Here is a 16660-nt window from a genome sequence, read left to right on the forward strand (position 1 = left end):
TTATTTTAAATGTGATAGACGAGCTGTGCGAAGAGGTACCCCCAGTTAGGATCTTGGGTACTTGAAGCCTGTGGCATTTTCTGTGGGAAAGGCTTGCCAGACCCTCTTCACTGCACAGGCTGGGATGACCATGATCTTGTTTTTTCCAAGCTTGTGCCATACTCACCTTGCAAACTGGTGATACGCAGTGTATCTGCATCGTCTACACAGATGTACATAAAATATAGTTTAGGCAAATAGGTAACTGGTTACAGTACAGTGTGTGTGCATTGTCATTTCTGCATGTACCTGAGAGTAACTGCAGTTTACCTGCCCACACCTTGTACATTACTACACATGCTGTGTTCTTTTAGAACCCAAAATTGTTTTACTTTTCACTGATTCGACAATCAAGAACACTCAATATCGCTAAAAACCTACGCTAAAACCTTATGCACAGGGCAATACATAAAAACGTGACTCAGGACACAGCACACTGACAATTACAAAATTGCCTATATTGGTTTTCTCCAGTTCAGAGTCGTGTACTGTATAGCCTTTTTATGTGCTGCGCCCTGTACTGGAGTTTTTAACGACTCTATTGCAGGACCAAACCAGTTTTGGGCGCCCAAATTTTAACATCGTTCGACAAGGACACACGTGACTTACTTGTGAATACAGTCGCTCATAGGTTCGCGCTGCCCACGGAGTTCAATATGCGACCTTCAGGACAGTCATATTGAAGAATAGAAGTTGGAAATCTTTGTGGGTTGTAATGCACTCATACTGCAGTCATTCGGCAGTGTTTTCGAGCTCCTTGCAGCACAAGCATTCGATCTCCTTCGGCATTATGACACACCAGCCACACCAGCACCATGAACAGCAAGTGCGCATTAGATATCAGAACACGAAATTTCTGAGAACGTTTACATGTTCGATCACAGTGTGCGTTAAAAAGCTCATCGCTTACCTGAAGACAGGCGACTCATGCTGTTTGCTTCATCTGTAACTGATGTTCGTAGAGCTATAACTTCGTCTCGCATTCGCGGCATCGGCGACGTTTCGAAAGCCTACCGAGCTGTTCAGCACGCAGAATTTTCTTCTCGATGTCTCGATCGCAGAAAGGTCAGAAAGAAGTTCCGGGCTCGAAGTCTCCGCATTTCTGCCTTCGACGTCCATATTGAAGATCGCTTTCCGGACGGATGCCGGCGCTCTCACAAACTCACTAACAACAGAACTTCCGGTCCGGGCGCCCAATGAAACGTGGCCCTCGTGATTTCGTCACGCACACGGAAATTGGCGGATGTCCACTGCAAAGAGGCTAGATTTCGGCCCCGATTGCGCGAGTTGAGGAGGAAAGGCGAAGCCGGTTTTCAGCTCCCTGTTTGGCAAACTTTGCCTCCGCGCACAGCCAAAATATTTCGCGTGTGGCTTGGAGGCATATTATACCTTCGTAATAGATGCAAACGAAATATTTGTCGAACTTCTGGTCAGAGTCCCTTTAAATTTGTTGATCTGCCGATTACTCTTCGGGCCCGACTGCTAGCAGCGTGGTATTACAGTCGCTTGTGGTTTTCAGCGGCTGTTTCATCCTCATGTTTATGTGAAGTGGGCATTCATGTGATGTGGGCAAGTTTTCACTCGTCCTTGTGCAGTTGCACATACGACTGTGTTGCTGGTCTTCCGCTCCGATGCCAATACATCTGGAATTCTTCGGCGGTATTCACATCAAACACATTAATGTATGTCGAGGAGTAGAGAAACGTTGTTTTAGCTTCATTTGGAGTGGAAAGATTTAGTGGGTGGCGCAAGAGAAATTAAAGATGGTAGAAGATTGTGGCCTGCAACTTTCGGACATTTCGACATTTGGCACAGGCATACGCGGTACATGGAACTTACAGGATTCTCGCTCAGAAAACTTTCGGGAAACTGTTAACGATATTTTGGCTGAGCACTAACATAAAACTCTTTAGACAAGAGACCATTGATCATAGCGTGCCAATGTCTGTAAAACCGGTCAAGACTATACAATAAAGCAGCGAAACAGGCTCTTGTACAGCTTAAAGAGGTGAACAACAATAAGGACTATGCCGATTGCAAGGTCGTGGAAATTCACAAATACTTGAGGAAGGACTTGAGGAAAGAATTACTTGAGAACTCCTCTTCCCAGATAATACGAGAGAAGACTGAATAGCTTCTGGTTGGATAGAAAAAGGAAATGGTTATTGTATAGAGTATTGTAGGGTTGTATATATTATGGTTAGTGTATGTGTAATAGGGCATGGTGTACTACCTGTGAAAGACAGATTTTATTTATGGGGTAAAACTCGTAGACGGAACTGCGCGCTTTCTAGTCGCACAGAAACGATAAAACGTACAATTTTTGAGTGTAAAGTGCCTGCATACCCTGTGTTTATGCCTCAAAAAATATTTCGGAATAAGTAGTCCAAATTTTGAGCAAGCTGTGGGTATCCATATCGGGCAGGTAGTTAATGAAGCAGCAAAGACTATACAGGGTGTCCCAGAAAACGTGTCATTGAATTTTAATAGAAAAAAACTACGCCACATGGAGTCATGCTGTCAACGGCATTTGTTCTTACAAGGTTTTTGCCACCTGTTGATGTGCATGTCACGTAAGCGAAGTTTAATTATGTAAATTTTTGCGAACTGAACTCGGAAATTTGCCAAGTAATGCCACTTTTTTACCCCATCTATGTGAAGAGCGTGCCGAATTCACTCAAATTAATGATAATTCACAGGAATATTGAGGAGCTATCACGTCGGAAAAAATAGCCGAAAATCATGCTCTACGGAGCTCGCAGAGAATAGCGCGCACGGGCTTTTTCAGCGAAATCATTGTCAGTCTGACGAAAGAAGGTTGGAATTCCAGCCCACGCCGGCATGGTAGAAAGACATAACACAAACATGGCTTATCGCGTGCGGCTTCGGCTAGGACCATACCTTCCCTCTCCCAATTTCAGGAACTGTCACTTGTTCTACTATCACTCTGTGGGCTGGGCTTCCAACCAGCTTTCGTCGGACCGAGAGCGATTGCGCTCGAAAAGTCCTCGCGCGTTTTACTCAAGTGCCCCGGGAAGCATAATGTTCGGCTATTTTTCCCGATAGGAAAGATCCTGAATATCACTCTCAATTATCATGAATTTGAGTAAATTCGGCACCCTCTTCATGTTGGTGGGGTAAAACAGTGACCTTTACCTGGCAAATTTTCGAGTTCGTTTCGCAAAAATTTACATAATTAAACTCAGATTACATGACGTGCACATGAAGAGGTGGCAAAAACCGAGTAATCACAAATGCCGTTGACCGCATGATTCTAGGTAGCGTAGCTTTTTAATAAAATTCCATGACACGTTTTCTGGGACACCCTGTATTTATTGGTGGCCGCGGAAATTGTCTATCAAGTTCGACTTAAGAGGTGTAGGGTTGTTCATCGAGGTGATCGTTGGAGCAAGGCGAAATTTAGAAATACCGTGAGCTATATTATGTGCGCATGTGGCTTGGGATGGAAAGCTTATGGTTGAGGCAGCAAAATTTCGTGAAAGAGTGACGATGCGATGAATGGCTTTAGGGTTGACGGGATCACCGAGTTCCAATTCAGTGAGTAAGTATGAATGAAACTGTTTCTCCAGCATTTTAAGGCTTTCCAGAGGAGGAAATTGGTAAGATATGCGGGGTGTTTTAATGAACCATTTCCGACAACGCGTATGCGCATGCCCAGCGCCCTTGAGTCCGCCATTTTTGAGCGGAAAACATCGCCATAGACCCACCTGCGGGCGACTGTCATGTTCATTGTGGAGAGATAATCGGTTTGAAGATTACGCGGACGTTTGAGGTCTGGTAATGAGTACAATGCGCTTTCACTCTTTCCGCATTATTCTTCCAATCTTCTCTTGGTACTTTCCCACGCAATGTACGTGCCAGTTCGTAAAGCGTCACCATTATTGGGGGAAAGGCACGACGTTCGACATTCCGCCGCCGGGGGCGACGCGAATATGGGAACGGTCCATCGCGAAGCACAGCGCTGTTGGCGCTCCTCGAGAGTCTACGACGGGATGCTACACTTCAGTGCGACAGCAATGTGGCAATGTTTTATAACTTGTCTCAGCTGAACATGATGGGAATTGGTGTTCTGAGGCTGGAACACATAGAAAGGACAAGTACGTACAAAGTCTCAAGTGTTTAAGAAATTAATGATGAAAGAAGGAAGTCACTGAAACGGTTAGCCAGCTGTAGGACTCGAACCCACATCTTCTGGATTACTGGTCCAGGGGGCTTAATCGCTTCATCGTCGTTACGGTCGCTACAAGCTAACGAGAGGCGGGAAATTCAAAAAGGTGGGCACGTGACACATTGCACGTGACGTGTACCACGGCCTTCACGTATCGCGCGAAGAGTGCCGTGTACGTGTTTTATCACGTGAACACCTTTTTAAATTTCCCGCCCTCCTTTTTGAATTTCCCGCCACTCGTTAGCTTGTAACGACCGTAACGACGATGAAGCGATTAAGCCCCCTCAGGTCCCTTACCAATTGAGCTAAGCTTACACGCCTCGCCAGAGTGTACGTGTTTGTCCCTTGAAATTATGCACCCTTGGAAGTCACTGGAGAGGCGACGAGGTGCTCGTGCATGGGGGTCGCGCTTACCCCGAGCTCCGGAGTTCCAATGGCCACGAGCCAGGTATCTAAACTTTCGTCTTCTAGCTGTATCTTCTTCAAGTTCATCTGCCCCAGTGGGGGGGGGGGGATATGTTTAATGCAAAGTAAAAAAAAAGAGAAAGGAAAGGTTAGCCACGATGTGGGCTTGCCCCAATGGACATCCCTACTGACTACAAGATTATTCTGACTCGCTTTTCGTCTGCTCTCGACTTGAGCCTCTGTGCTGTTTTGCATGGGGATGTCTCAGGTAGGCCTTACAACGTTAGCTGACTACAAGCTTGCTCTTCGACACCTTCTGAAGTTTAGCGACGTCGAAGACCTAGATCAATATCAATACAATCATGTGTAGCTGCTGCAGTTCAGATCCTCAGAAGCTAAATCGGCCTTCATGTCGCACAGCAGGCTCACTGTAAAAGGAAAGCAATGTGTTGTGCTGGAAGCTACAAACCAGAAACCAGCAAGATCACATTGTCTGACCCTGAGTTGGGCAATGTCGAAACACTGCCTCGTTCTGTAAAGCTACGCTTGAAGAGGGATATGACACCAATGGATGTTCCGCACTTGATCACTATCTGTGGCTGTCAAGTGCTTGTGTTGTGTAAAGAAGGGCCCGAAACTCTGCCTACGCGCTGTAAACATCTAGGCCATATACGCCGCGAATGCCGTGTACCCCATAGTGGCTCCTGTAGGCGCTTTGGCCATGAGAAAGCACTTTGCCCGAGGTCTTACGCGGCCATGGTAGCTATTCCAGACAACGATATCGACTTTATGGACCATATCGAAGACCAAGCCGACGCCGTGAAGGAGCAACGCCCTCCAGATCCATTGGCCAACACGGATATGCCTTGTGACAGTCGTAAAGGTAGCAAGGAAATCAGCAGAGCTGAAGCAGTAGCTGCATCCCAGGCTCCTGTAGTTGCTACAGGACTATAGGAACTGCACCTGTTGATGGGGAGCATAATGTCACCAGCCGAGACCTCATGGGTCCTTCATAATCGGCTGAAGTGATGGACAGCGAGGACGCACCGACAAAGAGGAGGCATTCGTCGCCAGCTGGAGCAGCCATGAAGCCAACAAGGACCTCAACTGGCCCTTCAATCGAAACAGCGGGAAGCTTCAGCTCCGATCTTGTCTCTATCTCGCTGTCTATGAAGTCTGATGGGGCCTCCGCTGACCTGAATGACTGTGGTGGAAGTGAAGCCACAGAGTGGACAGCAGTGACACCTAGGCGTGGTCGGCGCAATCGTCATTCTTCGACATAGAAGGTACAAAAAATGCCACTATTAATTTAAGTGTCCTCTGTAGCCGAAAAAAAAAAAGTTTTTACGTGCTACAGTTCGCGAAAGCCAGGAAGTCAGACATTGTTGCTATACAGGAAACCAAGATATCATCCCTTGAGCGACTACATGTCGCGCGTGGGGTGTTCGCGAAATACTGAGGCATATTTTATGTGTTCTCACGGGGGAGATCGGGTGAGTGTTTCTTGATGTTCAGGCGAAGTTTAGACGGCCTTGTATTTGGTGATGTTATTGAAGGTAGAGCTGGTAAATTCCTAAGTGTTGACTTCCGTGCCGGTACGAAAAAAACGGCAGAATCATTAATGTATACGCCCCTAGCACACCCGAGGGCAGAGCAGCTTTGTTCCTAGAGGTTTCACCGTTCTGCAACTGTGGCCTCGCGGAATGGAACGGCGGTCTCCTCTCAGCGGAATAATACTGATCCGTTTCCGATACGAGAGTGCTGCTTCTGCGGCGCTGTCGGCGTGCTCGTTCCCCACGACACCACAATGGGCTGGAACCCACTGGAGAACTAGCCTGTGACCTGCTGCGTAGATAGTGTGGTAAGCCATTAACACATCAGTGACTACGGGTCGCGGATGGGCCTCGTATGCCGGAATTTTCAATTGCTTGAAGTGCATATTTGGAGTCTGTGAAGACTACCCATTCCCGCGGTGTAAAATCAGCGATGTGTTGTAGAAAGAAAAGAATGGCATGGAGTTCCGCAGCTCTGGAGGAGGTTGGATGTGAAAGGCGTCTTCCGTGCACTACGCCTTCGGATGGTATGACGAATGCTGAGGCGGACTTGTTGTTTCGGGATGCGCCATCGGTATATGCTGCCGTAAACGTAAACTTCTCGTCTACCAGAGCATGAAAATGGGCTCGGAGGAGTTGAGGGGGGACCTGATCTCTTCTTTCCAGAAGGTTTGGAAGGCGTACAAAACTCGGCGGTACCGGCAGAGACCAGGGGGCTTCCGGCGGTATGATGTCCTTAGCTATGAAGCCAGTGAGAGTCTGGCGTGTCCTCGGCGCTACTCGACGCGGCCGTTTACAATAGGAAACGCGAGTACCCATCTCTGTGGCTATGAGGATTTTGTTGACGAGATACGTGGGGCCTCTGGCGATTCACCGCGACGTTCTATTGGTTGTGTCGTCGTCAAAAATGGAAAGTGTCTGGTGGTTGCCTGGCGTTGCAATTATATTTACGTGTTGGCACCTGACAACAAACCAAGTGCGTTGCGAAGTGCGACTGTGATATTTGGAAGCTGACCCCGTTTTGTTGCACGATTTGTTTGCACGAATTATCGATGTAAAAGACTGGATGGTCTAATGTATTGTTTTACCTTGTTTCAACTCGTGTTCACCATTACTATTATTATTCGAAGCAGCTTCGCGTTTTCAAACGGTTCTGATTTACGATTCTGGTCTACAGACGCGACGGGCTGGCCGTATTTCCTTGCGTCAAAGAACTTATTGTTTGCCTAAGAATATGTTTCACGCATGTGTTTTTATTTTATGAGGTATTCAGTGTTGAGCACGTCCTAAATATGAACAGTTAGCATAAACAACAACCATGCCTACACAAACTCAAATGCAGCGTATTCTGTAGGAGTGTTCTGCAAGTTTAACAGATTTGTTGTTTAACCACTTTTACAACACTCTGTAATGCATTCATAATCAACCGAGAGACTGGGGGACAGAAACTAACGACACCAGCTCGCCTGCTTCATTGCCACTTTATACTATGGTGTTACATATGCTTGAAGTCACCAGTTGAGGTAGTTGAAAGAGGCAAAAGCCCCAGTAGTCACGAAACATGTCCTATATTTTGCAATTAAAGAAAAGGGAAAAAAGTAAGTGTTACTATGTATTTCATATCAACTGTTTTTTGGTCTGCTGGCGGAAATCTGCCTGTTCCACCTGGACAGAGAGTCATCAACTGTGCAGGCTCAACCGAGGATGTGGGCCCACTTGTATACGTGTCAAGGACGAGGGCACCAGGTTCAAAGAGCTACAATGTCGGCATTTAGCTCAAGTAGTACGGTAACTAAAATACACATGAGCTAGCAACTTTTTTATTCCGTGCTAGCACCGCGAAGCAACTGTGGCTATGAGCGGCGTACAGATATGGACAGATGGAGAGAGGACAGCAGGAACGAGTTGGGGACAGGGGGAGCTAATAACTGAAACATCTACACATGTACATTTTATACTACACACGCATAATTTTTATGCCTATGTAAGCACTATTTGGAGTGGCGTACCCCGCGACTTAGCAGACGACACCGCCAGCTCGTGTCGTCTGCTACGGAATACCTTGTGTCTGTGTCGCAGGATATTCCCCACAGTTAGCAGTTCCAACACCACCGAGATAAAGAAAGCCTGCTTGCTCCACGACGTGAAGTAACAAGTAATAGTCTGCCATTCAGGATCGTGTTTTCAACGGCTGTGGCCAACCACGAACGAGCTTTCAGCGGTCGTAGCCATGCAAACGAACCACCGTCGTCTGCGAGCAGTGATGAAACTTCCCCGCGTACTAAACGGTAAAACTTCAAAATTAATCTCAAAACCATCTCATATCTTTCTCATGACTGATTTTCTGGAAAGCGTGTTACACTTTTTGTATACAGATATCAGATCTACAGGTTCCATGTTAGCTGCATATATTCGTGATTTCATGGATATTAACATGCTTGCCTTTATATTCGAACTATTAATATAGATTTGTTTAAGAATCATACCGACAACAGAATGTGTCCCAGCAGGTGGTTCTGCCGGCAGCGGTACAACAACGGAGGCAGACGACAATTCCCGACGTGCCTTACGCTCCCTAGGTGACGTTCATCAAATTTGCACAAAAAATCCACTAGACTTGCAGATTCCAAGATGTATCCATTTCAATCCCATCCAATCCACTTGTCACCCAAAATGGCGCTGTCCATGTTGGGTACAGGGAGAAAGAGTGAGGATAGGTTGATTGATAGCGCCCCATACTTCAAGACCTGATTGGTCGGAAAGCTGAAAAAGTGGGTGGAGATTCAGGTATAGGTATGACTCATTAATGGCCAGACTAACTTTTAATATGCGGCTGTGGCGTGAAGACACGACGTTGACCACCACCCACCAGCACCATGTTGAGCGCTCGCGCCAACGTGACAGCAGAAAGCTATATGACATTTTCACGCTTCCCTTCTTTATGTTTCGGATTCTTTCTTCTTCGATCTTCCGCTGGAGTATTCTGGGGAATGTGAATACACCGTAAAAGACGGGGAAGCATCCCATATCATCATGGCTTTTTCTTCATTTATTGTTGTTGTTGTAGTTGTCAAAGATGCTGCTAGAGAGCCAAAACGCAATATCGATTGTTCCTCACAAAACCAGAACAACGCAGTAGGAACAGTATAAAGTGTGTTGTAGAAAAGAAAAGAAAAATAAGAGCTACACATGCAGCCCGTACGTCGAGGGCATTTCCAAGTACTTGACGGGTTGCATTTAATGAGGCCTTTGCATTGCGTAAGATCGCGTGTCGGTCTCTTCCAGGAAAAACAACAACAACAACTTTATTTTCAGTCCTTATGTGTTTATTCCAGCAGTGTTATCAGTGGCTATAAAGTTTCAACGAAGCGAGATTATTTCAAGAGTTACATGCGTTGTGATGAAACCGCCAGAGCCGTTCGTGCGGAACGAATAAGTGGAAATGTGCTGGACTCCGGCCAAACAATTTGCGCGCAACGATCGTAGGTGCAACAATAAAAAAAAAAAAAAAAGAAAACACACAACTTTATTTGATGACGATGATTGGAGAGTAGCGAAGCCAAATTCGAGTTGAAAAGTGGAAACGCAAGTTGAATGCCTAAAGTTGAACTGTGGACGTATCTTAATGCATTTGTTTCCGTTTGAAGGGGAATTTGTGCATATTGTCCTGTTGTTACTATCTGTCCGTCATTCCTCCACCAATGTTGCTTTGGCCATCCCCCTTAGCCGTTTGCTTTTATTATCTGGAGACGTGGAACTGAACCCAGATCCTTCTGATTATGAGGAGCTATATGCGGCAATCGAATCTTTATCCTCTAACGTAAACAAGAACCAAAGAGAAAATTCTTTGAAATTGCGTGATATAGCGAAAGGTGTCAATGATTTAACCGAAAGAATGACAAATCTCGAATCCAATATCGAAGCCATAATTGCAGTGAAAAAGGACATAGACATAATAAAAAGAGACGTAGATAAGATTCAGACTGTCTTACCAAACATAGAAAGCGAACTTCAATCTTGCCAGGTAGAGATCCAGCGAACCGGTAGAATGTAGGAAGGAGTTGCCTCAGGACAGAAGCCGCCGATATTTCGAACAGAGACTGTTCTTCTTCTGGGCACCGTCCTCATCATTGGCATGGTATTTAAAGGGTTAGGTGTGACGTGTTTAAAGGGTCATGCGAATTGTGGGTCAACAGCCCGGAGGGAAGAAAGGTTCCGTACGGGGTTTTACGGCCGGAGTGAATGGCTGCTTTGTTAGAGTGTGGAGGGGATTATGTGAACGTAGTGATCTCGGCTACAGACCGGTTACAGAAAAATGGAAGGTTCACGAACACGTGGACGAAACGGGACAACAGGCAAGAATTGGCAAGCATAGAGAAAGATAAGGAGGTTAGTGATTACGTGATTACGTGATCCGTTGTCCTTAACAGGAGATATATCATTCCAGAATCTCCTTGGGTTGTGAATAAGGAGCGAAGGTAAATCCTGGCGGAAGTATTTGTTTTTTGCCTTTCTCTAGTGCACAGTTACAATAAAGTTACTGAAACTTACCAAACATGTTTCGAGCAAGATTTTATCAGGTATTTTTCAGCTTTCGCTAGATACTTGCGAAATTCCTTTGGACTGGAAACATGCCATTCTTGTCCCTGTTCACAAAGGCGGAGAACAATCTGATGTAAAGAACTACAGACCGATATCCCTGACTTGTGTAGTTTGTAAAATAATGCAACACATACTTTGCTCACATATAATGAAATATCTCGACTCCAATGGCATGTTAAGCAATTATCAACACGGGTTTAGAAAACAGAAAACATGTGAAACACAGCTTTTTGGGTTTGTTTCAGATTTCTTCACTGCATTAAATAACAAACATTACATAGACGCAATATTTGTAGACTTTGCGAAGGCGTTTGACCGTGTTCAGTATCAGAGGCTCATAAATAAACTAAAAGCATTAAGAATCAATGCTAGTATCATTGACTGGATATGTACCTTTCTGCGCTGTAGGAACCGATGTATATTGGGTCATCAACACTCACATGATGAGTGTTGATGTTGTGTCGGGTGTTCCGCAGGGCTCTGTTTTAGATCCTATATTGTTTCAAATTTATATCAATGATCTTCGAAATGACATTCGCTCATATTAGACTCTATGCAGATAATGTTGTACTCTATAGGGAAATTAGTGATCAAAATGACAGTTTAATATTGCAGTCTGATTTAGATCATATTGTGGACTGGTGCAAGAAGTGGCAAATGGAGATTAACACGTCCAAGAGCAAGCATATGACCATATCTAAAAGCAACCAGCACAAGATGAATCTGTACTTCCTGCCAAATTGTTGCGTCCAACGAGTAAGCTGCTACAAATATTTAGGAATTTACTTCTCCGATGATATGTCATGGAATTTCCATATTAATCACATATGCGCAAAAGCCTTACGAAACCATGGTCTTCTAAGACGTAAGCTATACTTGGCACCTCCCGAAATTAAGTTAATCGCGTACGAAACACTTATTCGTCCGAAATTAGAGTACTCATCCATGATTTGGAGTCCATCACAGAAGTACCTGATTGGAAAACTAGAAAGTATACAGAATAAGTCTATACGATTTATCTTTAATATCCATGATAATTCTACAAGCATTATGGCATTAAAACAGCAAAATAACGTCACACTTCTTGAGAATAGACGCTTAATCAAACGTTTGTCATTCATGCAAATATTATTCTACATAGAGTCCACATATTTAAGGCCGACGCTTAATCAAACGTTTGTCATTCATGCATAAATTATTCCACATAGAGTCCACATATTTAAGGCCGCCATGCTTTATCTCTGGCCGTGTTGATCATGTTTTTAAACTTCAGTCGACATTTGGATCTACCGAATATTTTCTCAACTCTCCTCTACAGTCTGGTATTCGAGAATGGAATAGCTTACCTTCTCATATTGCTACTGTTACCAATCATGATGAATTTGTTACCTTGTGTGAAGTAGAGTTTTTGTTTAGTGCTCGAATATAGGTTATGGGCGCATGTTTTACCCCCTTGATGTAATGCCTCTTCTGAGGCTCTTCGGGTAAATAAATGAAATGAAATGAAAAAAAAAAGGGCCGCAAAAGCTAGTGCTTCCCGTGCAGTGAAAAAAAGAAGAAAAAGGAAACACCTGTTAATTAAATCCTTGAAAGCAACAGCGGTTTCGTGACTCACATTGAATCGACCAGTCATGTGCACGTACATTTTTTGTATATTTCATTTATTTATCTTGGTACATCAACCTGATGCCTTCTCATAAAATATCTCAAGCCCTATACCGCATCTTCTTCCCGAGTTTCAGAATGATTTTTATAAATGTATGCGAGCATTTTGGATGCTCATTTTAATCGTTACTAAAAACGGTGAATTACGTCGCTACTTAAATGAATGTATTAATTAATAGTACCTTTTGTTTTATTCATTGCTCGCCGCAGACGCGATTAGATGTACTGATACCGGGCGTTGTATAACAGCGTGCCGTTGTTGGCTGTAGACATCGTTACGACTGTACATAGTTGAAGATGATGATTAGGTAGGCAACCTATTTGGGGAATATAGTCAACCCTTCTTTATATGACCAAGGCCGTTCCTGCGGATTTTGGTCATAAATCGAATTGTAATATTAACGAGCAACATCTATGGTGCTCCAGGTAAGCCCCTCATAAAGGAAGTCTCTTTCACTCTGTCTCCTTTATTGAAGACGCAGATATTGCAGGCACAGTATTTCAATTAAATTTATTTTATTTTATTTTACCAACACACTTGATGAATTTGAACTTGAATGATTGAATATCTGCAACCTTACAATTTCTTTACAATTGATCGTTGAAAGAAATCTGCTAAAAGTGTCTGCTTGAAAAACTATTCCGGTGACTCAATCGCCCGGGCGATGGCGAATAGATATCGCGCGTAGGTCATCCCTGGACCACTGGACTTGTGGGTCAGGAGGATGATTCGGTAGAATCGGTGCCGTGAGTTTGGCATTAACCGCGGGTATGTTTTCCCGTGCCACTGGACTTTTCGGTCCAGAGGATGAGAATACACGTGTTCTTCCCAGTTCGTCCACAAAATGTTGGTCATAGACGGATTATCGAGTTGTCATAATAACGAGAGGCCTTTACATAGGACCTCCACCGGGAATAAACGGTGCGCCAGAAAATTGGTCATAAAGTGAGGATGTCATACTAACGAGTGTCATATTAACGCGTGTCGACTTACGTTTTCTTCCTTGGAAGAATGCGAGTACGATGGGAGTAGCAGAATTCGTTGAGTGACGAAGTAACCTTTCGTTATTTTGATTTTACCAGTCAAGGAATTTTGTAATTTGCAGCTACATCATTAACTTTCGTGCAGTCACTCACAGCATGGTAACTGCTTATAGAGCAATAGTGCGAATACGAGCGTGTTTCGGTGTTGTATGTGTCTCAGGAGTGCTTCTTCCTCATTCAGGCATGGATGAATCGACTCTCACCACATTTCTGGAATGCAGCCTGTCCAAAGCTCCCGATGGTGTAAGTATAACCTTTTAATATCGATTTGCCGCCACGGTCTCTACGGGGGGAAAATTACGGATTCATACAAGGTGAAAAGACAGGTTGACAGAAGTCGGACGAACCGATCTTGAAAAGTGCAGAAATATTCGCGCTTCGTAGTATCGTGCCCGTGGTCGAGGAACTTGGGAAGGAAGGGGCAGAAAGTCGGCTCCTGGGCTTGAGGAAACCATACCGTACACACCAGACAACAGACGACTCTGAACCAGCGAAAAAATTTATTTGGCCTTATTGTTGAAAAAAAAAAATGTATTTTACAAACAGGAAGTTACGAGAGTGGAGACGAGTGATGGAAGGCTGGTGCTAGTAATGGCAGCTGCTTCCACAAGCTTGAGTTGATTCATCAGCCATCCGTCGTCGGTAGAAGTCTTCCTTGCAACAATATTGTGCAATGAATGTTTTCGCTTTCGTGTTAAGGGGGAATCACTTCTTCGCAAGACAATAGAGAAAGTTTGTTCGTACAGCGCTCAGAAACGGGGTAAAATATCGTCAAAACAGAGGTACGGGCGTGTTCTCCTTGTATTACCCTTGTCAATGACACACGTTGTAGAATTCCACGACTATACATTGATTTGTATTGAGCGCGAATTCGCAAATGTTTTAGTGTGCGACGCTCTATCGAGATGGCAGCACATGTTCGAGACGCACCAAACTTTAATTTATTAAAAATCAACGGGTCAACCTTGTCCCCTAAAACATACGTCATTGACTAGAGAAAAGGTCAAAGAACACGTAGTACCAATGTTATGATGATCGTTTAGAGCGTTCGCTTGTCTTGTGCGAACGAAAATCGCCCGTAGATTTCTGAAGAAGTGATTCCGCCTTAAGGTTTCCTCAAGGTTAAGAAAATTTGATATCGATGCACCCTGGTTCTGGGTTGCCAGATTGGGCTACTGTGTTTCGATTGGCGTCTTAAAGACGGAGTTGGCGAGTTGGCTCTTTGTTTTTGTTCTTTCTTATTATTTTTTCTACTTTGCCGAGCTCCTACTGAGCAATCCCGCAAAACGCAAGGAAACGATATTTACGAAGTTTCTAAACAAGTTTGCTGAGGAGTCCCCGACATGGGTTTCTTTCTTCGCTTTCCACATTACACCACGTCTATTTCAACCCGAGGGCGTCGAAGTCCTCCTCGCAGAACTCGGGGCGAAGTTACCACGGAAATTGTGAGACGGATAAACACATAATTGGCAGTGGGATAGCTGAGCGACACAGTGCACTAGTACGCTGCTCCTTGCAGGAAGTGTGTAAAACGAAACCAATTAATTACTGAAAAAGCGTGCAGTGACGATGCGGATGCTTATCTGGAATATTTTTCACTAAAGGATACGATCGGTAAAACAGTGGTTCCGAAAGGTCCGAAATAAAATGTAAAAGTAATGACTTTTGTGTAATTAATGAGAGCAAAGGGGGAGGGTGTGAGCCAGTCACTGCTCAGTTCTCAGAATCTCAGGGATGCTCACTGAAAAGAAGGTATTTGTGTTTCGATAGCACCACTTGCTTAGGAATTATTCAGCTGGGGACCTTCCTGAAACATCTATATCACACATATTCCCTACATAGAGTTCGGGTGAAGTGTTGCCTAAACCGAATCGGGCTCCATCAGGGCTAGGGCCCAAGCAACACAACCCGTTGGCAGCCGCGCGGACCGATGACACGCGAATAGACCTCTCCCTGTTCGTAAGCAAATGACGTCATACTATTCGACAGCGCCACCACTTTGGTAGAGTTGAACTTCGCTCGAAGCTAGAGGTGAACAAAGTCGCTCCCGAAAGCCACGGTCTTGAAGGGATCACGATGGTCCCTGAAAGGGACGCGACAGTCGGTCCTCCTTTCCTTTAGATAGGACGCAGCGAACAACTGCCCATTCGTGGAACCCAGCCCTCTCCTTCCGATTTGTTCTGGTTTCAGTCTGCCTACCAATGACATGATGACGTTTCTCGGTAGAGGTCTGTCGGACGCGTGTCGCCTTCCAGCAACGGTCCTACGTACGTTTTGTAACACAAAGAGGACAAAGGCCCGATCAGGATTCCCGGTACCTGCTCTCGACTGTTTCCAGGCAGCGTCCTATTACCCGGCCATCCACGCGTTCCGCTGTAGGTTTTTTTATTTTTATTTGATTTATTTATATAATTTTATGAACAATAAGCACAAGCAATCTGAAGAATGTTTCATTAAAACGTGATGCACTATATCACTGTTACACACCTGCGATGGGGACATTTCAGAAAAATATCACAAGCGCACAATAGAGATTCATAGTATTTACCACCAATAAGAGGCCTAAAGGGCAATGATATCACAACAGGATAAATGACTGCGGAAAAAGCGCTGTAACTTCATAGGGCAATATATATGCTATCACACCAGGACTTCAAAAGTATGTTTAAGAATGACCACTATATGGATGCAGACAAGTAACCAGCTGTACAAACCTCCTGAAACATGAATGTTGCCAATCGGATCCAGATCCTTTAGACGCAACGAACGTCCACGTGCTGCAGAAAGCCCACTTGCAAAAACGTGAACTGTCCAGTTCGTGTCTCAGTTCACAATACACCAAGCTGGCTAAGAAACCGCAGAAGTTGTTCACGGTGCACACAGGGGAATCTTTGCAGGGGCGCCGAGCCTGTCAGTGAGTCTGATGCTTTCAAGACGCCTCCCAAGAGCACTCGTTGAATTTTTAATGTCAACAGGGAGTGCTAAGATGCCTTGCTCAACATCTGAAATATTCTGCAGAATAAGACATGCCAAAAACGCTGCTTGACGCCATGCGTATTGCGGTATTTACTCTGGGCTCTTCACACTAAAATGTCGTCGTCGCACAGGAAGGATGATCGGAAGAAAGCGTCAGGCCCTGGGAGGCACTGACAGTGATCACAAG

The 16660-nt window shown here is 44.7% G+C and overlaps 1 protein-coding gene across 1 annotated transcript in view; it reads left to right on the forward strand.

Moving 5' to 3' along the window:
- The first annotated feature begins 5389 nt into the window (after positions 1-5389).
- LOC135369390 (uncharacterized) overlaps positions 5390-16660 on the forward strand; it is a 28437-nt gene continuing 17166 nt past the window's right edge. Inside the window, exons 1-2 of the mRNA XM_064602982.1 lie at positions 5390-5516; positions 13679-13740. Of these exons, the coding sequence (XP_064459052.1) occupies positions 5390-5516; positions 13679-13740 (189 nt within the window). The remainder of the gene's footprint in view (positions 5517-13678; positions 13741-16660) is intronic.

This window comes from Ornithodoros turicata, chromosome 9, assembly GCF_037126465.1.
Source record: "Ornithodoros turicata isolate Travis chromosome 9, ASM3712646v1, whole genome shotgun sequence".
In the NCBI taxonomy this organism is placed as follows: domain Eukaryota; kingdom Metazoa; phylum Arthropoda; class Arachnida; order Ixodida; family Argasidae; genus Ornithodoros; species Ornithodoros turicata.